At 37.1% G+C, this 27847-nt stretch overlaps 1 protein-coding gene across 2 annotated transcripts in view; it reads left to right on the top strand.

Annotated features, from left to right (window-relative positions):
* The window catches only part of TRPC4 (transient receptor potential cation channel subfamily C member 4), a 130845-nt gene that overhangs the window by 46893 nt on the left and 56105 nt on the right, over positions 1 to 27847 (top strand). The window contains exons 1-3 of one of the 2 annotated variants that reach the window (XM_027647406.1): positions 2237 to 2322; positions 4801 to 5205; positions 24415 to 24933. In XM_027647406.1, coding sequence (XP_027503207.1) covers positions 4828 to 5205; positions 24415 to 24933 — 897 coding nt within the window. In that variant the 5' untranslated portion in view covers positions 2237 to 2322; positions 4801 to 4827. Of the gene's footprint in view, positions 1 to 2236; positions 2323 to 4800; positions 5206 to 24414; positions 24934 to 27847 lie in introns of those variants that run through there. The other variant, XM_027647399.1, reaches the window with a different exon arrangement.

Genomic DNA, 27847 nt, shown 5'->3' with positions numbered 1-27847 from the left:
CAGTTGTAAAATAAGCAGTGCTAAAGGCATACATGGTCAGTGAAACTCCATCACCTGCTGAAGTTGTTTGAGCAGTCCCTGGAATCAATCCAATTGTTGTCTCAGCCCAATTAACATCTTCCTATGAAATTTTCAGGCAAAGTGTGGGAGTTAGCATAGACCCAAATTATTCCCAATAGACAGTTCTCATTCAGCTGTCCTATTTTTGGGTGAAGTATGTTTAACAGTATAGGCACAGCCTATCCAGTTGATCTCAATGCTAGAAGCATGTTTAAGTTATTTGTTTAACTTTGGTTATATGCCAGTTTCTGGACTGATGCTGGATTCAGAGATCAAAGACTTAGTTGAATTTCTTTTGTGCTTGTTAAATTGAAACAATCTATTCTGGTGACTGACAGCGAAGGAACTTTATGCTTCGTTTGGACTGGGATTTATCAGAGCTAGAGTCTTGCTTTCCAAAATGCTCTTTGAACATAATTTTTACTGTGTATCAAATAGGGTTCTGTGTCAGATTAAAGCTGGGATGTCACATGTCTATTTTAGAAAGAAAATTTCATACTTTCATGAACATAGCAAATGTTAGAAACTTTGCCATGAAAATTGCATATAAAATAGTTTCAGAAGATCACAGAGAAATCAGCATGTTATTCACTTGTCATAAGTTTTCTGGTTTCCTGAGTAGGGTGACACCATAGTAATGAAGTTTCGGGGGTTTGTTTGTTTGTTTATTTGTTTGTTTTTCATGCAAATAGTCTGAAAAACAAACTCGAGCAAAATCAGAGAAGAAGCTATATAGTATATATGCTGCTACAGTAAGTTTAACAGTGGTCAATGTTGGAAATAATGTCTATTTAGAAGGGTAGCGTCAGTGAGGGTTTCAGAAATTGCACATGTGGATACTATGGAGCACATCCATGTCCCTCTAGCTGCTCATCTGCTGAAGAAGATATGTTGTCATTGGTCTTTTCCTGTCTCTGAAAGGGTTGCAATACATAAGTTGCTGTGACTGGCAGTAGAAATGGCTTGTCACAGAGGCCCTTGGTGCCTGTTAATGGGTCACTCCAATACATCTCCTGCACCTGGTTATTGATAGTGTTTTGGCATAGGGGACAGCATGCAAGGGAAACGCAAGTCAGGGTTTCCTGGAAAAATAAGGAAGATATGGTCATATGTGTAGAGGAAGCAAATACGGCAAACACAGAGGTTGGATAAATGCCAAGGAATTCTAATTGCCTTTTTTTTTTTTTTGAGCGTTATCTTTGATGGGGAAACTTCTCTATACCTGGGATTATAATGTGCATGTGTGTGTGTGTGTGTGTGTGTGTGTGTATATACACGCACAATATAGCACCAGAAGAAAATTTCCTATTGTTTATTTAGCATCAGTAAAATTCATAACATCAGACTTTCCTAAGAATTATCAAATTATTAAATAATGATAGAGTGGAAATGTTAAAGGTTTGCAAAGAAGGTGAAATGTTACCGTTCCTACCTGAAAAAAAACATTCCCATATAATCTGAAATAGTTTTCTGTAGTAGATGTAAATAAAACTGCATGTTAAGAAAAAAAATCTTGTCTCATAAGAACCTATTTTCTGTTAAAGTATTATAGTTTCCTTTTTTATATACTTTTCCTGCTCAGGGGCTGATGATATTTCCTTGGCATGGCAGGAAGCACTGTGTAGTTATTTAGAGAGTTATTTTGTCTTTGTTTCTTTTGAGAAGTCTTTTTATTATGTGTCTGATGTGTGGACTCTTTAGAGACTATAGTTACAATTTTTCAAGTTTTGAACCATATTTTTTTTCTTTCATTTCCCTCACACTGTTCTAGTGTATTGGACCTCTTGGTTTTTTCGCCTCTTGTTCCTGCAGAGAAGCTCAAAGCAATTGGAGACTTCCTTAGCTCTGCTGGCTACTCCAGGCACTTACAGCTCTCATGATATGCCCATGTAAATTTGTCATATGCATGCATTTACATCTGACAGCACAGTAACAGTTGTCATACAACACTATCTACCTGTAAATAAAACAAATAAACAAAAAATTATTTTTGTAAACACCCATGAACTATTATTTTTGATGTTTACATCACCTTCCAGGATCATACTGTATCAGCAATTAATCTCTGCTTTCTAATTGCACGTAAACATAGATTTTTAGTTAATACAAAACTTTTTGTATGGATGATATTTTCAGGAAGTGGTGCAGGCAAGAAAGCTTAGCAGAGGACAGCTATTTGGAAGAATGACAATGTGTGCTTAATGTGTCTCTTCTGAAAGAGACAAACTAAGCTCAGATCTAATTTTCAAGAATCATGTGAAGGTAAGTAAAAAAGGTTCCAACAAGTGTTTTCCTTATGGCGTACAGTGAGGCAATAATACATCTTCCTCACACTTATAAAAATAAAGAAACAAGGAATCCCCAAATGACCCTAGTGAAATTATGGTAGATCCCATCCATAGGTTGCTTTACTCTTCTTCTACTATAAGCATCTCTGTGATGCCTGGTTTCATTGATATAAGTTAATTCCTAATTTGACTCACAATAAACAGGGAGATAATGATCTGTTTATTCATTTCTGTGCTTTCAAGAGAGAGAAGCTTATAGCACTGACCTTCCAGTTGCAGTCCCTCAGTTTTCTCCACGTGTCTATAATGTGTGTGCATTATTCAATGTCTGCCTGACAGATATGAAATAGAGTCATTATTGAGACCTAAGTCATTGTGAGGTGGCAGCTGGACTCAGATAGGATGCCCTTCAGCATCCAGTACCAGACCACAATTTGTGAGCAGAGGAATGAAGCTGTGAATCTCTATGGCTATCATGGGAATGTAACAGCCCACCTTCCTTGTAGATACCTACTTGTGAACTTCTACACTTAAGTCTGTTAATTTGGGTCTGAACATACACTTTTTTCCTGCTTGAATCCAGTTTTGAAAGGAAATAATTAAAATCTAACTGGTAAAATAAAAGTGCATTAACAATAAGAATGTGATATCTGTTCCAGGAGTATAAAACTGTGCAATGGATCTGCAGTGTATTTTACTTAGAGTGAGATTAACAGAACATAATCCACAAACTGTGCAACCTCTAGTAGCCCAGATTGCAGACTGATACCATTTTGTTGGGAAAATTGGGAAACATCTTGAAAAGGATTGCAATTCCCGAGCTCCTGTATTTGGATATGGAGGAGAATTTTTCTCATGTGTCTCCTTTGCTTTCTTCTGCCTGCCTCAAGTCCTGTTGATCTGCTCTGGAAAACAAAAAAAACAACTCAGTAACAGCCTTTGTACTTTTGTACTTACCTCTCATCACACTGCATAAGAAGAGTGGAGAAGATAATTACTAAGTTCCTCACTTACTGTTAGTGACATTTTTTTTGATGAATCAAAACCTAAAAATAATAAAAATATATATTATCTTTTTAAACTAGGATCTCAACAGAGATTTTAATGACTGAAAGGAGTAAGGAGTGGAGGAAAAGGCAGTGGTTTACTGCAACTTGCATTATCAGCTGAGAAAATTTCAAGAAACTACAGTTCTTCATCAGATAAACTGTTCAGCCTCTAATTGAACAGCGGGGGAAATATTTTTTGTGTACTTTTTGCTTTGAGGTCAAATTTTTCTCTTCCCTCTTTCCTCTTCCTTTTTTTTTTTTTCTTACCCAAGTAGAAGATTGACCCAGGAGAAAATCATTCTGTTAGGAGGAATTATTTTTGCAAATTCCTTGCATAAAGTATACAGAATAAAAGCACAGACATTAAATGCTTTTTTATAAGTAAGACTTTGGAGTTGTTTTATAGCTGCTATGTTTTTGTATTAATTCTGGTTTAGAACTGAAGAGTACAGAATCAAAATTGTGACTATTATCTACCACTCCTTGGAAATTTATCTCCTGTGGATTTTGTTTTTTCCTTTTGGGTTCTGAATTTTAATTTATACATTAGTAAGTGCTACTTAGAAAAGCATTTTATGTGAATGTTTTTCTAGTAGCATATGAGATTGAATCAAAATCTTCATAGGGAAGCTCACCACTGAACTGTGCAAAATAAGTCTTCCCACAGATAAGTAGGGAATTTGAGCACTAGGAAGATGTAAATGCTAATAACTATTCAAATTCTATCATATTCTTTCTGCCCAGCCTAAAGAAACAGATAGGAAGGGCTGTATTTAGTTGTCTTCACACAACCCTTAAATGACACATGGCTTCTGTAGGATGTCAGAGACATTTTCATGGAGGTACCAAATGAGCACAGACCTTGTGAATGACCTGAGACATGCTGGAGCACAGATGACATAACTAGAGCATCTCAGAGAGGCCTCAGAAGCTTATACGGGCAACTGAACCAATCTCTAGGTGACATAGCCACTACAATCAAGCTTAAAAGATGTGAGTGCCCTTTAATCTACTGAGCAGTGGCAACTGTGCACGAGCACGCTCTTTAGCTGTGGGAAACATGAGGTAGTGGAACTGAATGAAGAAATTAAGGATGAAATGGAGCTACATTTTTGGTGCAAACTACATTGTATCGTGTCATTTCATGTTTGCCACAGGTCTAAGAAATGCATACAAGCAAATGGTATGCTGACAGATATGCCTCACTTGGTATGTTACAAACAAGCAATATTTTGGCTTCTGCTCTTGCAGATCTTAGAAGTTCTATTGATAGACACCATTTGTATGTGTTTCAACATCACTTTTTAGTATGAGTTTTAAATACCTGTATATTGCAAATATTAATTTGATGCAGTGTACCCCCTAAATAAATTACTGACTTACTCTTTGTTTTCATCTTGCAGAGACAAAGTATTAGAATGGCATAAAATATGGCCCAGTTCTACTACAAAAGAAGCGTCAATGCTCCCTACAGAGATCGTATCCCTCTCCGCATCGTACGGGCAGAGTCTGAACTGTCTCATTCAGAAAAAGCCTATCTGAATGCCGTGGAGAAAGGAGACTATGCCAGTGTAAAGAAGGCTTTGGAGGAAGCAGAAATTTATTTCAAGATCAATATTAACTGCATTGATCCCCTGGGAAGAACTGCACTCCTTATTGCAATTGAAAATGAGAACCTTGAGCTCATTGAGCTGCTCTTAAGTTTTAATGTGTATGTGGGAGATGCTCTGTTGCATGCCATACGGAAGGAGGTAGTTGGTGCTGTGGAGCTGCTGTTAAACCACAAGAAGCCCAGTGGGGAGAAACAGGTACGTGCAGGATTTTCTCTGAGTTTGTGGTCTGCTCTAATGTAAAGAGAAGAATTGGGCCAAGGGAGTAAGCAAAAAGAAAACCAAAACTAACCATCATCCTTGCACATGAATATTTAAAATCAAAAAATCAGTTACGTTGATGCTGTATGCATTGTATTAATCTGTGTTTAGACATCATAGAATCACAAATTGTTTTGAGTCAGAAAGACCTTTAAAAATCATCTAGTTCCAACACCCTGACATGGGCAGGGACATCTTTCCCTAGACAAGGTTGCTCAAAGCCATATCCAACCTGACCTTGAACACTTCCAGGGATGATACATCCAGAACTTCTCTGGGCAACTTGATCCAGTGTCTCACTACCCTAACTGTAAAAAATATCTTCCTTCTGCCCAGTCTAGACCTACCCTTTTTCAATTTAAAACTGTTGCCTCTTTCCGTGTCATTACGGGCCTTGGTTAAAAGTCTCTCTTTGTCTTTCCCATAAGGCCCCCTTGTATAATGATAACATTATTCCTGCTGGGAAGTCTTTAATCATTCAAAGAAGCAAATAATTCCAAAAAGAATAGTAGTGGTAATATGTGGTCCATTTGAATTAATTATGAAACTCCCATAAAAGTCAGTGAATGTTTCAACTCCTCCATGGGGAGGTCATCATCTCCCAGCTCAGCAAGGCAATACTGGGAGGCATGACCAAATTGATCAGAACTTCAGCCCTGTCTTAAGTAGTCATCCATCCCATCAAGTACACCTAAAAAGGTACAAACTCCTCTCCGTTTCTCCTGTCTTCTCTCAAAGGAAAAATCATTACATACAGGCTCATTCATAATGTGATACCTACTCTGCTTCCCCTTGCACTGCCTTGAGAGACATCTCTAGGAAGTAGTTAGCCTTCTCATTTTAAGAAAAGAGTGGAGACAGAATAACATAGCCCATTAATTCTGATATTCATTGGACTCTTCTAGGAAGAAAAACCTTAGAAGTAGTTATAATATTGTATTATATTTTCATCAGTTTCAAATTTTATGTATTATTGGTACTCTATAAATGTATTTCAGTGAATAGTATGTCGAATGATTACAGCCCTTTCACAGATAAAGCATACAATATACTTTAATTACAGTATAATGTACTTGGTGTGGATATAAATGCAGATAATAGGTAAAAAGTATAATTTTTGCTGATAAAGTAACACAAATTCAATGCTTTTTTGTTATGGAAAGAAAGAAATATAGTAGGTCTTTGTGCGATAGTATATGCCTGCCTTGTCTTCTAGACAGTAAAAACAGAGCAGCAGAGCTCCTTTAAAATGACAACAGATTTCTGTCAGAGAACGGAAAGAAAACTAGATTCACTTTTTGCTTGTCTCATTTAATTATTTCTCAACTGATAGTGCAGATGAGAATAGTGTATAGAAATTTCTCAGTGTAGTGTACCAGAACCCAGAAGGATTAGTGCACAGCCCCATACCAAACCAGTCAAAACACCTGTCTCTCCATTCTCCAGCCTCTATAGTGGAAGTTGCCATTTGCAGAGCAGAGTTCATGTCACTTAATGGTAGCCATGCAAAGATAGGTCTCATCTCTGATCTGGCTCCTTGGGCTTCCCTTTGCAATGGAGAAAAATGGAGATCCCTGGAGAGCACCTCATCCTGGCTTTTTCAATTACTTGCTTTATGACAGCATAAACCACTTTCTAGTTTGCTAGAGAGAGTCTACAAATTCACCTTAAAATAGCTGCCTAAATTTTAGACTGTTCTTCAGACTTTCAGGGCTACTTTTTCATGCGTACCACAGCTACTGTATTGAAAATGCTTGAATACAAGTAGTAAAACTTGGTTTAGGTGAGCTTCATGCTGTAGCAGTCAAAAGGTAGGATTACTTTTTGGGTGCATGCTACAGTGTTAAATTAGCCACAAACTGATTTGCTCCAGTCTAGAGGTTAGATCTCTAAGCTGAAGCTTAAGTTTGTTGTTTCAGTGCCAAACTCCGCTGCTGGCTTGTATGAATAGCTTTGCTCCTTCTGCTCCTTGTTGGTTTCTCTGGTTGCACTTGCTGGGGGTCTTACTGTAAAGCATGAACATTATTCACAAATTGTTTGAACAGAGATATCTCCTTTTGTGCCTGTAAAAGACTAGGCTTGCCCATTGCCAATGCAAATACTGCTTGCAAGCCAGTGCATGCAAAAATGGTCTTTAAACAAACAGGTAATTTACATGTGTATGGTGTTGTGTGCACTGGGGACCCCAGCAACCATTAAGCTTCTATGGGTGTCATATGTGTAGTTAGTCATATTGGTTAATTTTTAGGCCAATGGCATGCTGAAGAGAATGTAAATGTGAATGACATTTTTGCAGTAATTCCACAATGAATTTACTGTTACCAAAGGTACCTGCTGGCTGAAAAATCATTGCAGTGGGCTAAAGATATAAAATCTGGATACTGAGAATTATAGACTTTTTTTTCCCTTGGAGAATCAAGTTCCCTTTGAAACTGTTTCAAACTACAACTTTTTTGATTACTATTATTTGTAAACATTTGCCATATTGCTTAGATGATGATTCATTTTCAGACTCTTTGCTTTTAATATGATATTATCTTTGGCTGTTTGATTTTCCTTCTTTGTATAAATTTGGTCCTGTGCGGTAAAATCCTGGCCCCTTGAAGTTAGTGGGATTTTTGCCATCCATTCAGTGAGGTCAATATTTCACCCTTTTTGCTGTTTTTGTTTTTTTCTTTTCTCTTGATGAAAAGTTATTTCCAGAGGGGACAGATAAGAAGATAAAGAAAAATGCATGTGCTAAATACAACCAAGCACAAGAAACAGTTTAGGTTCCATAATGTTGGTGATAAAATTATTGAACATTGAACTAATTGAACTTATATTTATAGTGATAAAATTTATGAATATTCAGATGCTGGAAAAAATCTGATATGATTCACAAGTAAATGAATTAGCTCTCACTATATTTTTCTATTAATGAGGTAATATCCTATGTATGATACATGGCTAATTTCAGCTTCACCTTATACAATAATGTAGCTATATTTGTAAAATGAAATTATTTTTAATCACAGAATTACTTATATAATTCAAGAGTACATTGACAATGTCAGAAAGCTAGAAGAAAATGTCTTTTTGTACCAACAGAAAGCTACAATTCTTCAGGACTGCTGAAATGTATCTTTTGAAAGAACTGATTTTTCTCCAAAATTTAATTCTTTAAACATGTAAATGTTAAAAAATAAAAGGGGGGGAAATGTAAAAATGTGTTAATTCTGACCAAGAATCAATGCATATAGTTAAAATAATATGGTTTTGCATTTTTTAGGTTTTCCAACCAACATCTCCAAATTAGGAGATGCCACTGAATCTTACTCTCTAACACTTTCTCCTCAAAACAACCCCAAACAAACAAAAAAAGAACCCCAAAACACTCTAACAAAACCCCAACAAAACAAAACCCAAACCATAAAACAATGGTCAGATCTTGTTAAAGTTAAATCTAAACTCTCTAGTCTACTGACTACTCAGCTTGTAGAGCTCTACCTAATGTCCGTACATGATCTGCTTTGCATTTCAAAGACCACATGGATTATAGTGGTTTTAAGCTGATTATCAATATATGGATACATCTGGTGCCACCTGGTGACTACAGATGAGGCATATATGTTTACCAGCTTTGAACTGTCTTTGAATTCCTTCTGTTACTCAGTTTGTGAGTGGGGTTTTTGCACTATACATTCATACAACTCAGGAAAAGGTTATTTTGTCACTTGCATTATAGTCATTATATTTTCTATGCTTTTTTAGCTGTACCAGCTGCTAGAGCACATGTAAAAGAGAATAGCACAAATTAATGTGAATGAGTTGAGGAAACTTGTCCAAGTACTTTTAAATTACCATTCTTCAACACCATATGTCCTGAATTATCTGCCAAGTCACTTGTTGCTTACTCTGATGGATAGCTGAATGCCAAATTAAAAGGGGGGGAAAAGTTATTATTTTAAATTTAGTATCTGCAGAAAATGTTTTAATCTTATTAAATTGCACGCAGCATCCACAGATGGGATGGGGGTTAGGCAGCATAAAAAATAAGTAGAAAACCTTTATGTAAATCATAATGTTCTCTACTGCTTAAGGAACCCAGGCATCGATGTCTAGCTGGGTGTTTGACCGTCTAGATATTCTTGTATATTCAGGGAAGACTGAAGCAGAGGTGTAGCTGCCTTCTAACAGTGCTGCAAATGAAGTAAGTGAAGCTGAAGTCTCAGTTTCTAAACTTGAATAGTTTAGCATTGTATTAACTGACAGACTAGATTTGGGGCTTGGAAATTGGCTGCAACGTTTACAGGCATTGCTTGACTAGCAAAAGCACATGGCAGTACTTTTATGCGTTCCTGTTCACTATTAGATGTCGATCTTGTGATACTTCTGGGTATTTTTAATGGGTGAACACCCTGGGGACAGCTTTCTACAGAAGTCGGAAAAAACTACTGTGCTAATACCAGACTGGCATTTGCAAATATAAAGGAATTGCTAGAGGATGGAGAACTTTGGGACAGGGAGGGATGTGATAATTGTGACGTATCCCTGGTTCACTTCTTCTGTGGTGTGGCTGTCAATTAATCTGAAAATATTGCTGGGCACAGAGTGGTGGTTATGGTAGGGTTGGACTCGATGATCTTAGAGGTTTTTTCCAACCTAAATGATTCTGTGATTCTGTGAGGTTGGAAGCTGACAGACTCCAGCCCCTGCAGCTTTGTTCTGGTCGGTTTGGAACCAAAATGTTTGTAGCCATCAAAATAATTTGGGAGGTAAATCTCCTATGTAGCAGTCTGTGGGTGCTTTGGATGCACAGATCAAATGTCACTCTTAAGTTGTCTTTCCCGAAAGTGCTAGTGTCCTTACCACATGTAGAGAAAAGGAGAGATTGCTGGCATAATCCTGGAAGTAGGAATCCACTTGCTGCAACTCTCATAGCCTTTTTGCTCTCCTGAGACAACCCGTAAAGTCACATCATAAACTATTTTATGCAAAGAGCCTGTTTTCTACTTATTGTGCCAGTCAAAGTCCAGCAAGGAAGCCAGGGCTCAGCTTGTCATTGTGTTGGCCTCTAAAAATGCAAGTCCATGGCATATACAGGTTTTTTTTCATTGGGTTTCATGGATTTTCCTGGCAGTGTCTTAAAGGCCCAAGAAGGGCTAAGTTCAGACCATTGTCTAAATATTTGGGAAAAAAATATTTATTAAAAGAGAAAAAAACCAAACCTCTGAGACTTAAAATATACAGACAGGCATTTCTGAAGGACTGAAAGATGTGTTATATGGGTATCAGAGATAGGGTATAAGAGTCTGGCATGTGTTTAGGAACTGGTAGAAGATCCTGATACTTTAATTATCATTTCAGTACCTTGCTTGCTGTGGTTATGTGCTTTTATGTTACAAGGAATGGCATCTGAAAGAGATGGGTGAGGTCATATGTAAGAAGATAGCAGCTCTGATACCTTGCAAATCAGATGTAAATCCAGGAATGCAGTGAAAGGACAAGGGGAAATGGCTTTAAGCTGAAGGAAAGTAGATTTAGATTAGATGTTAGAAAGAAATTCTTTACTGGGGGGGTGGTGAGGCACTTGAACAGGTTGCCCAGAGAAGTTGTGGATGCCCCATTGCTGGAACTGTACAAAGCCGGGTTGGAAGAGGACTGAGCAATCTTTTCTAATGGAAGGTTGCCTGCCCATGGCAGGTGGGTTGGAGCTAGCTGATCTTTTAGGTCCTTTCCAACCTAAACCATTCTATGATTCTGTGAATCTAACCCAGTCAAACATATTCTAATAGTGCTGTATGCCACATCCACAATGCTCACCAGGGACATTTTGGAGTTCACAGGGTGTGTGGTGACAGCATCTTCACCCAGGGAGACACCAATCCATTGTTCCACATATGAGTGTTGAAAGAAGTAGCAGAAAGTTACATGGTGGTCTGGCCAACACTCTAATCTGGATAATGAGCAGACCAGTACCTGGCATTTATATGCTATTCAGTGTGTTAGCAGCCATTGCAAACTCTTGGACAGGAAGAGTTAATCAGTTGGATCAGTAGGAAAGCTTGCTATCTTGGGACTTTTAGGGAGGTGGGGAGAGAAGGGGCATTATTTTGCCAGGCCATGGGCTAAAGTTATATTTTATAAATCTTGACGCATGTGGCTGATTGATAATTATTTGAAGTGTGGGAAGGTAGAAAAGAAGAGGAGGTATTGACAATACAGGTTGTCTTTCACTTGAATCTACTGATGCAATTCTCATCAGAATAAACAATGACTGATCTTATGCCAAAATGTGTTTCAACATATGATTTTTTTTTAACAGTGTTGCTATGTAGTTGTGGAGAGAATGAAAGGATGTGAGAGAACAACCAGGGTGAGGGGTATGGTCCTGAAGAAGAGTCAAGAATGTTGTACAGTATACTTTCCACGCCACTGGAGCACGCTTTTATGTGGATATTCAGGCACTCACCTAAATTATCTGGGAAGGGATACAGACAGCAAGGCTAGATAGCTTTGCAGGCGAAGTGCCTTCAGTCTGGCAGCATTCCCAGAAATAGATAAAAAGTCTAAAGGTGAAAAGTCAGAAAACAGCATGAAAGCAGCACAAAGCCTGAAGAATCATTTTCCATCCTGAAATGCTGGCAGCATGGATTCTGCATGTCTGACAGAGCTCCTATCAGGCCTCACAGAAGCTCCTATCTCCTTGCAAATTCCCCACATGTGGTCACATCACCCACTCTGTTCTTTTTGTGTCTCTTAGTATCTTTGGTCTACTTGAAATAGCCCTTTGAGGAGTCCCAGTGTCCTGAGCTGAAGCCAGTGCTCTTCTTTGGAGCTGCATGTATCGCTCAGCTTCAGTCTCAGTCAGGTTCCTCTTAATGTGTACAGAGCTTAAATCAGCTTTCGCCTATTATTTTCCTTCCAAGCCTCATGGGATATCATTTTCCCAGCCCTGCATTGCCACACAACCCAGTGGTGTACGAGGGAAAGCTGCTATGTCAGGGTTGTTATTTCATCCTGGTAACAGTATAGGCCATCACGGAGGAGACCAGGGAATGTACATAGGTTGTAGGCCCAGCACACTTGCAGTGGACTTAAACTACAAAAATATTGAACTTGTGGGTTTTTTTAATATACTTTCAAATTCTTACCTAGTTACTGAACTGGGAGGTACATTGGTAAATCAGGGGCAGAAAGAAAGATTTTATGAGCACTGCATGATGACTTGTAGTTTTCTTATCTAAAACTCTCTCTGGTAACTTTGGAAAATACCAGTCTCAATGACTTGTGTAATGCTTTTTGGCTGTTGAGATTAAAGCATCATTTTTGTTTTGAAAATATCTCCCACAGAAGTTCATGAACTACGTGCCTTTTTTTGAATATTCTGATTAATGACAGTCTAGCTAGTAATGAGTATGGAGGACGCAATGTAAAGATGTTTTTTTGGGCATGAACTACACATTCTTGAAGTAGAAAGGGAGAGCACAAAGTTGGTTCTTCCCACTCCTAGCTGCCTGAGTGGGTAGCTGAGTATTTTTTCCCAGATGCATCTGATAAGATACTATTTTCTGACAGGTTTTAACATATTGATAGACAGAGATGAATGGAAGAGGCTGTGTAGGATATATTTCAGTTTATAGGTATAATAGCCTATCCACATGTTCAGTCTTTCATTTGGCCACATGAAAAAAACTTGTAGCTTGTAAGGACAGCTGTACCATAAAGGTGGAGATGACTAATTATATATAAGATGGAGATATGAATTTATAAAAGTATTTTTCTTTGATTTTTGGAGAGATGCTGACTGTTTTCAAGTTCAAAAAAAGCTGCATATAAATGTTATTATGTCTTGGCAATAAACCCAAACTGTATGTGTTTATATGAATCAGAGGTAAGGTGGGTGGGTGAGTAGAAAAACCTGTGACAATTACTCAAGAAATACTCCAGAAGCTGATATCCTGGTGCCATCAAATAGAGCTGCTAGCAATTTCAATATTGAGGTAGGCAATGTGTTCTACAATATGCACCCATCACCTTGTAACAAATGCTAAATCATAATATTCCAAAGTTGAAGCAGTAGCAAAAGACACATGTCAAAATATGGGGAGACATGATAGCTTCTTGACCTGTACAAAATAATGAGCAATTTTTTATTAGCAACATAAAAAAATTCTGGCTAGCATGATCCTTACAGATAGATTCCTGAAATCTATGTGGTGGTATTGAGTATGACTTTCATCAGCTGTGAATCTAGTCCTCTATTTTAGCAGTTTGCAGAAGTTCAGAAAATATTGATGATAAAAAACCTTACTGTTGAAAGAGACTCAAAGGCACAGCAGTTCCTTATGGACACAAACTTCCAGCCAATCCAATGCTGAACAGTATCTACTGAAAAATATTTTCAAAGAGCCATTCTGGAGTTCTTTGTTGCTATGAGGAACTACCGTGCTGAAATGCAGTTACCTTGAACTTGCTTATGGAAATACTTCTTAAATAAATTGTATTTAGGACGTTGGAAGACTTCTAGTTGGAAGACTAGAATTTAAAAGACTTTTTAACTGAGAGTCAAATATGCAATCATGCCTAACAATCTATAAAATCTTTCCAAACCTTCAGCCGTGGGAAGATCCTATGAACATTTAAAAACCAGAAACACACCACTGTCAAGAAGCTTGCTCATATATGGCCCTGCACACTCCACCATCAGCTTTGCACTTGTCACAGGGCATCCCTTGTCAAATTGCTCTGTGAGCAGTGAAATGTATGGAATCTGATTTCCACCTAGCTATGTGCATCATGATTGAATTTTCCCTGGTTTTGATGTTATGAACGTTCATCAAAGCTTTTGAAGAGGCTGAGGCACTTTTAGTATCCCCTTTTTGTATGAATTCTCTGGTGTCTACTCAAATAGTTGTGCTCATACTCCAAAATTTTCTTCAGATCTCAATCATCTGTCTCTTTTGGAAAACTTGCAGGAATTTAGTATTTCTGATATTCTTTCCCGTTAACATCCAGCTAGAGCAGTCCAACAAATTCAAAAGTCACACTGGACTGACTGACAGAGTCCACTAATGTGGTTACAGAGGCTTTCTTGTCTTGGGAGACTATGAATTTAGCCTGTCAATTTAGCAACTGTTTTCTGGATAGAGGATGTGTGTCTCATATACTGTGCTGACAGAAGTATTTTAATTGTACTTTATGCCAGTGTCAGGATCCATATCTTCCACATCTTTGCACCAGACTGGCAGGAGGCAAAATTAGTTCCCGTTTCAGCTGAGCTACTAAAACACTGCTGGGGGTTGGTAATAAAATATTATCTAAGTTTGCAGGCTTGTCACAATGTGTGAGGCCTTCTAGAAGGAAAATAAAAAGGAAACCTGAAATATCTACCCTCAAAGCCTTACATTTATGTACTACCGAGATACAGCTGAATATTTGCAGAAAATGCAAAAAAGTCTGCCACCATTTAATTTGCACCAACTAGTTTTAGACATCTACTGTAAGTACAAACAATCTGGTCGATAACATGAAATTTCTCTTCCCTGCTCAATTAGACTTCTCCTTATTAAGCTTCTGTTTATTACTATGCACTGAACTAAGTAAAAATACACTTACATAAGCTCAAAGGAAAAAACTTTCCATATCCTAAAGGACATTAGGAGTACCTCTTATCCATTCATTACTAGGATTCACCATGTATATAAGATCTGTACAGATCGAGATTCAATCAGCTGGTAAATTAAAGAGCAATACAATGCTAAAATAAGACTAACCTGAAACAAGGAGAGCTTACAGTATTGAATGATTTGAACCAATTCATTCCCCTTGGCATCAGTTTCAAAGACTGCTTTCTAGCAATCTACCCTGAAATACCTCTAAGTAACTGTTTTGCTCCTGGTCTCTCACTGCATAGAACAGCTTTTAAAAATGCATATCTCCATTTTTCCTTTGATCTCTTTGCAGTGGGAATCTAAAGGCAATATTTTTATTTCTAGCAATCTTCTATTGTTTAACACTACACGTTTCCAAAACCTCATAACCATTAGGATTGTTCGTTTGATTCTTGCGTGCAGAGAGGGTATTAAAGTGTCTCTTGTTAAGGAATTGAACAAAGCTAAGAATATCACTAACCTGTGATAAAAATTGGTTCTCAATGCCTCTCAAATACATTTTTCAGTTCCAGCACATCCTAGCATAGTTGCATCAGACTTGGTCTCCTCTGTGTACTTCAGAATAAATGTCCTGTTTGCGTCTGTGAAATATGGAAAACTTACAGTGTGGTTCAAAAACTAGAGCTGCTGCTAAATAACAAACCACTGAATAATATACCAGGAATACTTATGAAATATACTCATGAAACAGCTTACTATGAAATTCTTCTGCACCTCCTGAAGATTTAGGAGGTTTCTTTGTTCCTGCCATACTCTTTTATATTCCTTTTTCTTCATATTTTTAAAATAGAGAAAACATTCTTCTTTAGGTGTTTTGCAAAATTGCTTAATTCCCACTTTGTTATTTGGGTGTATAACCATTTTAATTTTCTCAAACATGAAATTTACTCCACAGCCATGAAGATATCTCAAATTACTTTGCAACACTAAATAATTGCAATAAGCTGTAAGGAAGTTTAGCTGCTTCCCACCCTCTGAGATGCTTGTATCTCCTAAACAGTTTGTTGATACCAAGGGAGGCCACCAATCTCTTACTGTTCTTTCTGCCAAAGCTCCTTTTGTAAAACAATCTTTCTCATTCCTTAGCCAGTGGAATGCCTTTTCTTGTGTCTAGATCCATGAAGCTCAGGGATAAACAAAGGATCCAGATCAGATTTTAAGAGCTCTTCTTTTTCTGGTGTTTCTCTCAAGACGTCCCTGTAGAAGCAAGCCAATTTCCTTCCACCTCTCTAGGTAAATATTGGAGCCATTTTGGGAGAAGACAAAAAAACCAGGTAAAAGCAAGAGCTTTCCCACACTTTTCTAATCAGTCTAGAGACATGGGTTCTCAGGAGGTGGAATATCAGACATATACTTCACTAAAATGATATTGCCTTTATGAACCGTTCTGTGTTTGAGTAAAGTATCTGTGCATCCATTTAAAAACCATTCAGATGGGAGAGACCTCACTGGGTTTACTTGGAACATTCAGGAAGTTTCAGTATTGGCTTCATTCATCATGCAAACCTTTAGAGAGGTGTATATGAGTTTTAATATGATGCAAAATAAATAATTCAAGTTCTTCTTTAATCCTTTCCATAAGATCTCTTTTCTTTCTTAGCTCTAGTGTTTTTCAAAACATTTTAATTTTTTCTTTTGCTGTCCCTGAATGAAAACAACGATGTTTGCTTGTCACTTCTCATTATGAGCACTCAAGCAGTGCCCAGAACTCTCACTGGAAACACTGTTCTACCTAGTTTCAAAAAGATATGTGGTGAGAAAGCGAGTGTAACTTTCAGAGCTGAAAACAAATTCCAAATATCCTGACACTCTTTTATTGAGTGTCTACTTTGTTAGCAGTTTTCCACCCTTGCTCAAGGTAGTGACATTGACTGATGGAACAGCATATTCATCCACTAATAATGGTCATAAGAAAACATTGATTGAAAATGACCACTTTTGTTTACAGACTGTATTTTGGATCAGCTGTCAGAGATACAGGGAGGAGAAGAAAGAGAAAAAAAAGAAGAGAAAGTGCTGAAGCCCTTTGACATCCATCTCACAAATGCATGTCCTAAATCTATCAAATCCAATATCTTTTCCTCTGCTTCTGTCTGGAAACTCTTATCAATTCATTTTACAGCATTTCCTTTCCATTCTCTATTCTCCTTTTTCAAATTAAAGAAATCTATACTTTTTTTTACACCAGAGAGGATCCTGAAGAAAATAGTCAAACATTCTGCTTGTAAGCAACTAGAAGAAAATATAGATATGAATAGCAGTCTACCAAAATTTGCAAGAACAAATCCTGTCATAACAATATAATTATCATTCATCACCAGATAGCAAGCTCTGTATGTTGGGGGAAAGCAGTACATATCATAGAGTTTGAGTTTTATAAGACATCGTGTACTGAAAATACAGCCTAAGAAAACCACACTCAGAGTAGTTCCTGATAGTACTTTGTGAAATAGGATGAATGAATCCAACAGAGGGATAAAATTACCAATTCTGCAGGGGTCTATACCAATAAGTACATTCATTCATGACATATTAGATGAAATAGAGGGTATGTTAATTCTGTAGACAACACAAAACAGAGAGATCACAAGGCTGTTGCAGGACACAGAATTCAGGATGGTTTTGGCAAACAAAAAATTACTACTGTAAAAAATAAAACAGTTCAGTGAGAAAAAATGCAAGGTTCTAAGTAGGGCAGAAATAATCAACCAAGTATTTATGGGAATTGAAAATAATTAAGATAACAACTCTGCAAGGGATATTAAAACAAGACTGATATAAAGACTGGACAATACCATGTTACTGTGCAAAAGTTAATACCTCATCTGATCACATCAAAATGAGCACAGATCATAGTATCCTAGAATCACAGAATGGCCTAGCTTGGAAGGGACCTTAAAGATCATCTGGTTCCAACTTCCATAAGAAAAGTCTGAAGGAATAAGTACTTTAAAAACTGAAAGTATTTTAAAGAAATAAAGTATTCTCTGTATCCACATTTTACAGAACAAGAATTTATGGGCTTAAACTGCACAAAGTTGAAACAAATTAAGTTATCAGAAACATTGTCTGGAAATGGTACAACATATTCACCCACCACTGCAGGGCTTTAAGAAATTGGACAAATTATTTTCCTTAATATGTTACATTAATGCTTTTTGTGGAGTGTGGCTGTCACAGAGACTGGAAGTGATCAGTCCATGCTATGACTATTGTGACACACAAATTGCTTCAGCTGTAATAAGATGAGCATAAAAACGCATTAGAAAATGATAGGCTCATGTCTTAGGGTAGGTTAAGAGTAACCGAATAAAAAAAACCCAACCAACCTCCAAGGTTTTTAAAATTCAGCTTGTATTTAAAAAAGATGTAATGAAAATAACTGAAACTTGTAAATTTAACTTTTCAAAATTCAGACAAATAAAAAGGAAAGCACTCCTTAAATGTGACAGGGATTTTGTATTAGCTATGGCAACATCCCTGTTCCTAGTAATGTCCTAGCAAAGCTGAAAATAAATTTTCAGCAAGATAAATGAACATGAGATTACATAAAACAGTTATCCTTTGCTAACAGTAATGCATATTAGCACCAAATGAGAAGACTTAGGTGAGATCATTGAAAATATATTATCACATATGTGATATACATTGAGAAAGGCTTACAAAAAGTCAAAATGGCAGCTTCCCTCCCTACCAATGGGAGATTAGAGTTTTCATAATCATATTTTTAACAACAGTGATTGAATCTGAAAAAACATGTTGGGGGATTGGTCCTTTTATTGTTAGATTATGGGCAAATTTTTGAATAAAGGAACATTGAAAAATAAAAAAAAAAAAATCCTGAATATTTTGTTCAAAAACATCCACATTAAAATATCTGATTCTTTAAGTTTGTTGGTTTTTTTTTTACTATATCTACCTTGCATAAATTCATAATTGGAATTGCATTAGGCTGTAGAGAAAAGAAATCTGGAAATCAAGCATTAAAGACCTTGACAGCATTGAGGTGAAATGTGGGCATGAAGATGTTAAAGGACACAATTTTTAATTAAATCTTATGAAAATTTGCATTCATAAGAAGTTACAATATTACTAAAAAATTTACATTTAGTCCTTAGATTGTTGTTAGTCAACTTATAGTGCCTAGGACCCATGCATACATCTGTTTCCTGCTTCTGTTTCATGTCTGTTTTCCATATGTTTTGTGGTGACATCTGTTTCCTATGAAAAAAATAGACATGGAGGCAGAGTATTATAAAATGAAAGATAATACTTCAGTACCACATTAAGAGCGTGGTACTTACTTTTAGGAAATGTAATGAGTTCAAGGACAATGAACAAACTGCATGTGAGAACCCAGAAGACTACAACTCCCATGATTCCTTGTCACATTTTTCCTGCTGCACTGAACCCTTTCCAAGGAGGGCGGGGAGGTTGCCTATGGAAAGCAGAAAATAACAATATACAAGATGGCTGTTGCGTGGTTACTGTCACACACACTGGTCTGAAATGATACTGTCCCTGAGCTCAGTTTGGCAACTTCCATCCACTTGTCTGCCTTACACTCTTGATGGCCGCACAGCATGCCAACTGTACTATGCACAGCGAGCAGGAAATGTTTGGCCAAAGGACTTTGGCCAAATCTGGGGCTACCTGCAGACCTGCAGTTTATACGGTCTTGCGAGGATAGTTGCAACATGACTTTCAGGATTTGCTGTTTAGAGACCTGTCCAGTGCTGTGACAACTGAATTAAAGTTTTCTTGACATTGTATCTCCAAGTGATTCAATTTAGCTGTATATTTATTAGTGACTTAGTGCATGTGAAAGGAGTTGGAGTAGGAGAAATTTTTGAACCCTTCCTGGTGGAACTAATTCCTTTGTCGTAATCAGGATGTATTTCAGCAGATAAAATAATGATACAATAATAGCAAACCAAAGAAGAGCAGAACTCAACAAACCTGAATGTAAATCATGAAACTGTATATGCATAGGGATAACTTGTGTGCTGTGGACTGTACTGAAATGTACAGCTAAGAATTTTGAAGCTGTTTGGCTCATGACGGCTATAGAGCAATAGTGCTGAAGCAGCTGACACCTCGATGACACACCTTTATAATTTTAATTTCCTTATATAATGTGGTACTACATGAGATGACATCTATTCATCTAATGTCATATGTTCTTTTTTTCCTTTGCTTTAGGTTTTTCCTCCAATCATACTGTCATGATTGACATCACTCAGAAATTTATTCCTCTGACTACTTGAAGCCATTGCAGGATTTGCTTTCTTTTATAAACAATAGGCAAAATAATTGTAAATAAATAACAAAGACAGGAACCAGGGAAGCTGTTTGCCCAGGGAAATAGATTTACATAGATTCTGAGCTCTTGCACCTAATCAGTAGGTAAATGGACACTGCAGTTTGAGATATTCCAGCAATGAAAGCCATTATGAGATATCTAGATGGAGAAAAAGACGCAGCTGGGGTTCACATTCTTCCTTTTTCAAACTAAGTTTTAAATTTTTCTGTTTCCTGGATATCTAAGAGATCATCAGCTATCAATCTCTACTTTGATGTCATGGGGACAGGAAAATGTCTCAGACCTAAATGGCATTAATTTAACTTAGAATTCTCTTCCTGTCATAGCAAAGAAGCTTCTCTTCACACAGACTGTACAGGGAACATAAACACAAATTGAAGAGGACTGTTCCACTTGGTATATAAAAGGATTGTTAGATATCCAAGTCAGACTGATTCATTCCCACTTACAGTGAGTGCAGGGAAAACAAATGCAATAGAAAACGCTTGTGTCCTTAGCCACTGAAGTGTACAGACTTTGAGCCATGCTCTCTTATTTTTCTATATTGTTTTCTTTTTGCCTACTCATCACCATAAGATATAACAAGTATACACAGTCACCAAACTGGTTTGCTCAGCCCTATAAACAGTGCTGAAGTAGAAAATTTTCAACAAAATGTAAAAAGACAAGAATCATTTGACCTGGCCAAGTTTAAGCAGCCTCACACTTAGCACACTAACTCCAGAATTTACAATATAGTTGCACCAGTGCTGAGCCTTGGGAAGTTACAGTAACAGTCAATGACTGTAAGACCTAGTAGCTCCCTATCCTCCAGGATTTAAGGAAAATTCATATGTTTTCTGTGAGTGTTCTGTCAAAGCTTCAGATTGCATGGCTGATGTCGGTGTGTGATGGTTATTTGTTTTAGCTTCTTTAATGAGAAGTATTTTTCAGTACTTTGAAAGTAAAATTCGTTATAAGTCTGATAACTTAAGAGCAAGTACTCTGGGTCAGCAATTAACTGCTGAAATATTCTGAGTGCCATAGAGCACTCAGAACTTCAAAGACAAGTACTTCATTTTGCTGCAGATGAGGGAATAATTTGACCTTACTGCTTTGACATTCTATCTTTGGTTTAAATTAGTAGAAGATCTTAAAATAGGAAGCAAAGGGTCAGGGGTTAAAATAATGATCTAATTAAAATCGAAGTCTTAGGGTTTGCCCTTTAAGTTTAAATGTTTTGGTAAGTTAAGGCTGAAATGATTTAATACACGGTTCTATATTTGAGTAAATTCTAATGGCATGAATTCCAAAATGTGTGCATTAGCCTTGATATCTGAGTTAGCTTAAGATGAAAGGTTTTGATAAGCTATGAGAAAAACAAGCAGCTTTTGAGATAATGGACCCTATGTGTAAGTCAATCATTGTAATGTCATGTTGTTTGAAGCTGTGTCTTAATTTTTCAGAGCTTGCAGCTGATGATATGTTTAAGATAGCCTTCGGTTCTGGCAGGGCTTGAAGCAAATGTTTGTTTAGTACTGTCAGAAAGTACAAAGCTAGTGACATGCAAAGTGACAGAGTAATACTCTGAGCAGTCAGTGGGTTTGAAGTTAAAGCTTTCTGTCCTTGGGTTTTCTGCCCTTGTAGCTGTTTTCTTTGCTCCCTGGTACCCTGAACCTGAGGCCATGAGGAAGTCTCACTAGTTGTGGCAGACACTGTCAGAACACAACACATGCCTCTCTGTAAACCTTTTTAAGATCTATGATGGCCCAGAATCTCCTTTCTACTAATGCAAAGTTTGAACCTCTTCTACCGTTTTAATCTCTTTCTAGCTTCAAAAGCGTTGGCCACAGTTGCAATTTAGAGAGCAGGAAAAGTCTGTGTATGCATGCAGTGCTCTCTTTTTCCTAAGTCAAAGAGAAGATAAATCTAATACTACAATAACTAGTGAGAATTGGGATTGAAATTGGGTCTCATTTTCCCCACTGACTCCAAGAACAGGTGAGAAAACAGACATGAATTTCAAGCCCCAGTCCACGCTGGACAGAAATAATGAAGCAATCTGGGCAAGCAGGCATCCCCATGTGGGGTCTGCATGGTGTTCAGCCTAGAGGTGAAAGATAAAGCAGAGGTGCCCTGGAGGAGACCTGACAGAGCAGTGTGGACAGAGCCAGAGTCCTCTGAGAAGACATATTCCCAGGTTGTGTTTTTTGTCCTGACCACAGCTGAGACCAGGCACAGTGCACAGACCTTCTGCTTGTTCTTATACCCGAGTGTCTCACCCATCCATACTTACCTTCAGTATGTTCTCAACTGGGTTCCTTATCTCCTGAGTAATATTAAACCCATGTTTCTCTATATGTCTTCACACACAACACTATTTTGTTTGTGAGGGTGAGTGAGCTAGCTCGGTCATCCCACAGTCCTCTGATAAAATGGACTCTGTGCCAGCCTGACCCAATGCCCAGCCAAGCGTGCATGTCTTTGAGTGCATGGGAAGGGAGAGAAGGGATTTCTCTGCCTGTTGACTTCGCATACCTTCTAAAAATCTGGCACAGCTACTCGAGGTCAGCAATACACTATGGACAGGCAGGGATTGCTTCCCTAGAAATTTTTGATTGCAGTCCTGAATGCCAGATCTCCAGTCTTGACTTTCCACCCCATTTTACCACTCCCATTTAAGGGGCCACCTCCCAAAGCAGTTCTCTCATTCAGCTACTTAATTCTTCAGGTCTGTGTTTTACAGCCACAAACATGGGAAATCTTAGATGTGGATACTGTCCTGTTGAACGATTGTGAGCTGTTTTACATGCAGAATGGCTAAAAAATGTAAAAAATAGACAGTGTCTTCATTAGAAAGGGGGTTGGAGAGGAGATCCAGGATCTGTGGATTTTATTTATATATTTATTTATTTATTTATTTATTTATGTCCACAGGATACCATTTATTTTAAGCTTAATTGAGTTTCTGTCAGAATTTGTGCATTTCATTTTCTCTTCTTTCCTTCTCAAGGCTCTAAACAACTCATTTCAACTCATTCTTATGCTGTTCTCACATGCTTTACCTTTTTCCTGTTAACTTTTCTTCTGTGTATTTGTTTTTTTTTCCACCTGACAACATGGTTGTGGTACTGTCAAACATTTTTTCCTCCCTGCAGTGGCCATCTATTTTCCTAGCCTTCAGATACCTTTGAGTCAAATGTTTTCATTTTTATTTCCTCCTAAAAGAGCATCAGTCAGAGCACCTCTCACATGTGGATTGAGTTTGTACTTGGTTATTGAGCTGGAGACCAAAGGCAGTCTGTAAGTGATGATGCCTGTACCATTTTTTTTATTGACATTGGCTAATTACACCTATGTAATTACACCTTAACCTTACTGATCTAATGAATCGTCTTGACTTGGGAAGGACTTTAGAGCCTGGTAGTTTAAAATAAAGAAACAAGCTTAAAATGAAAGTCTTCTGAAATTCAGTCTTCTGAAAATACAGAAATGTACATCAAAAGAGGCTTTAAACATGATCTCTTGGAACCCTTTTCCTACTAACTCCCCTTTTTCTACCAACTTTGTCTATAAACAGAATATGTTGCTTCATGCATGTGAATGTAGAACTGAGCCTTAAGATGTTAAGCTCTTTGCAGCAGGTATCTGTTTCTCTCTCTACACAGTCTTATTTTCAACATTCTGTTTAAGAAAACGTGTATTTTCTTTCTCATTTACTTGCCTATTTTATTTTATAACTCTAACTTGCCTGTGTCCTGTTCACTGCCTCCTTTAGAGAACAATGGTTATTCCCCCATGATTCTTTCTTCCCTATAAAACTTAGATGAACCATGGAGAGATGAGAAAGCGTTTCCATCTTTCTCACTTCAAAGGACCTGACAGGAGCATTTGTGTTTGACTCTTCCTTGTTTATCTAATACTTTGCTCTAAAGAATGGTTGCCCATGGATTGTTTACATACAAAAAGGTTCTATGAAAAAGCACACCCTGTTTATAGTAATTTATTAACTGGAAAAAAGGCTATCTTAGCTAATTGAATTGTTGTGTTTAAAAGTGTTTCCTTCAACTCTGGTGAGTAGCAAAGATCCATCAGTTGGTGTATTAGCTGGTAAACCATTTGTAGCTTAATTTTCTATAACTCTTCTTCAATGAAGAGGCCTGTAAGAGTTTTTGCCTTTTTTCACAGGTGCCACCAGTGCTTCTGGACAAGCAGTTTTCAGAATTTACACCAGATATCACACCTATTATTCTGGCTGCCCACACCAACAATTACGAAATCATAAAGCTACTTGTGCAGAAAGGGGTTTCTGTGCCCAGGCCACACGAGGTCCGCTGTAACTGTGTTGAATGTGTCTCAAGTTCAGATGTGGACAGCCTCCGCCACTCTCGGTCCAGACTCAATATCTACAAGGCTCTGGCGAGCCCATCGTTGATTGCTTTATCCAGTGAGGACCCTTTCCTTACTGCTTTTCAACTGAGCTGGGAGCTGCAGGAACTGAGTAAAGTCGAAAATGAATTTAAGTCAGAGTATGAGGAACTGTCACGGCAATGCAAGCAATTTGCAAAAGATCTCCTGGATCAGACACGGAGTTCCAGGGAATTGGAAATTATTCTTAATTACAGAGATGATAATAGCTTGATAGAAGAACAAAGTGGTAATGATCTTGCAAGATTGAAACTGGCAATTAAATACCGTCAAAAAGAGGTGAGTGTGCTGTAGAATATTGAAGCGTATTCACTAGTAATAATGTGATAGATAAGAGCCTGAAATTCATCCTTTTAACTGAGACAAATTGCTGCTTGTCTTTTACTTTTGTTTGTTTGTTCTACCAGATTTCTGCTTTTTGTATAGTTTTAATTCGATGAATTTGAGTAGTTGTTACAGTTTGATAGTATCAGAATTTGAAATGTTCTCTTATAGGACAGATTCTGTGAAACTTCTTTGTATTTTACACCTGAATAGACATAGTCTCCAGTAGTTGTGCTCTGAAGTGCTTTTCAGTAATAGGATAAGAAATATCAAATTACCTTTAACTGTGTCTGACAGAAAAAGGAGGCTATGTGCTTAAACACATACTACAGGTATCTCTATAGAGAAGTTTTCTCAAATAATAGCTACTATAAATAGATAATGAAACAGAAGATAAGTAGCAATGCATGATTCCCAAAAATGTCGACATCAAAATTCTCTTTCATAAAGAATCCAAAGTGGAAATACCTGGGTATTGGTTTCCATGAGAGTTGAAAATTCCTAAGTTTACTTCACTGATATATGTACAGTTGTAATCAGAGGATGTCTGCATATCTTAAATACTGAAGTTCTTTTGCATGCAAAAGCAAAAGGAGCAGATTCATGTCAGAATGTGTTGTATGATCTTATTTGGAACCTGTACATACAAAGTCAACTGAACTGTGGAAGTCTATAGGCAAAATAAATGCTGTTAGTAATTAGATAGTTGTTGTTCATACAAAATTATGGCAAATGCTTAAGAAACTTCTATGTTATATTGAGCTAGTCTGCCTATCACTGCTAAATCTCTGTTCTACAAAATATAATAGTAAATGTGTTATTATATTAAGTATGTTAGAAAGGTTTGCAGAAATAATAATTAAACGTGCAAATGATTCTTTTGTCCATTTGAAACACAATTTAGTAATCCTAAGAAGCTACCATTAAGGTAAGGACCTACTGAAGTTCTGCTGGAAAAATTCTCATTTGGTATCTGACATCATAAGTCTTCTAATAAGCATTTTTTCCTCCAGAAAATGTATAATTTTATGTTTTATAGTATAATGTTTTAGAGAACATATTCACTGCCTTCATAAATTATTTTCAGATGATATTTTGCCAGACTTAACAACTACTGTTTCTGTTTCTTGAAATGCCAATGCCAATCTTGTCTTACAGTCATTTAAGAAAATCAGGCTTGGACTTCTGTTTTCTCAAGGATTCATGCATCAAAATAAAATTGTGACCTCTCCTTGTTTGTTTTTTTTTTCTTTTAAATCTTAACAAAGAGCTTGAATTTTCTTAATTTGAGATAGAGACAGTGATAGACATATGTAGGGTGAAATATTTTTTGTAGTTGCGTCTGATTCCTGTGCTTAATTAAGTTGCAGTAATACAGCTGATTACATGATCCTTCATAATAGCAAACATTAAAACAAAGCCAATTTTGTGAAACAATTACAAATCACTGGGTCTTTTATACTTTACACACATTTTTAATTTCTATAAATATTTTCCCCATCCCTACCACTTGAGTCTCGATGAAGTAAAATCAAGTTGTATTAGATTCTTTTGCTGTGTTCTTATATGTATTCCATACTGGATGATGGAGCAAACAGTAGCCACTGTAACTATTCAGTCATTTTATTTCTGATTATTACAACAGTATTCTAGTAGGTGCAGCTCTAAGATCAAGAAACTTACCTCAGGCATAACAATTGCTTGGATTCCGGCTGTCCTGGTGCATACGGATCATCAAGAAAATACATCAGATGGGTCTTTCTGTTTCTTGTGTTAAGGATGTTACAACTGACACTGAATACAGCAGCCTCCAGGGTCTTCAGATTCTTTCAGCTCGGGCATTAGAACTCAGCCAGAAGCTCTTGATAGTATAACATTTTAGGCAATATAGTCACTGCTTTTGAAGATTATTTTCAGATGGTACTGTTCCAGACTTAACAACTACAATTTCTATTTCTTAAAATGCCCCCCCAACGAAACAGCAAAACATAATAATGTGTTGTCTTCCCCTCTTATATTACCACTCCTAACATCTCAACCTTTATTCATGCTATAACTAAAGGACATTATAACACCATATTGGGGCTGAGTTCAGAATTCCATGAGTAAGAAATCACATCTGGTTGTCTGGAATGTCCAGTTTTAAGTCCAAAAATGGCATCTGAAAGTGACAAAATAGTGATGAATGTGGACAAATAAAATTAGAACATGTGTCCTTTTAAATTGTTTTAATGATTTAGGGCTCAGGAGTTAAGGATTATGTTTTTTCCTTTCAAGTTGAAAATAACACCAAAAATTATTAGAAGCAATTCCTTTGGGCATTGTAAACAAGTGGATATGAAACATATTAGAATTAAGCCTTGTAAAGGAGTGGAGTAGGCTTTGGATAATATGACTTCGTTTAATCTCAAGACACAAGATTGGGTGGAACAGAATATTAAGGGTACTTGTAGAAGCAAACAAGTGGATGCTGAAGAATTTTCATTGTGTAAAGAAAGGAAAATTGACAAATGTGAAAAGATCATTACCAACCTTGGAGTTGTTGAGGAGCTTTCCAGATAACATGGTGTTTAAAATGTAAATCTAGAAATGCCTTGTGATGAACTCTTAAAATTTAAGTGATTAAGCAGTGCTTGGTGTAGTGGTCTGCAAGCCCCTGGTACCACCTGTGTTATTGTGTACGGAAATGAAGAAAGTACATTCTTTCTCAGAGCTGTCTCCATTGTTCATATTCACCACTTTGCCCCTGAAGTGGACCTTCGACAAACCAAAAACCTTATGTCAGTTGGATTTGAGGTTCTCTTCAGTAAAAGTTGCTCATCTCTGCATTTCCATTCCTTTCTCACTTGACATAATACTGTGATTCTCA

The sequence above is a fragment of the Corapipo altera genome, unplaced genomic scaffold, assembly GCF_003945725.1.
Source record: "Corapipo altera isolate COAL_440 unplaced genomic scaffold, ASM394572v1 0, whole genome shotgun sequence".
In the NCBI taxonomy this organism is placed as follows: domain Eukaryota; kingdom Metazoa; phylum Chordata; class Aves; order Passeriformes; family Pipridae; genus Corapipo; species Corapipo altera.
Note: the sequence above shows the minus strand (reverse complement) of the source record. Positions and strands in the feature narration are given on the sequence as shown.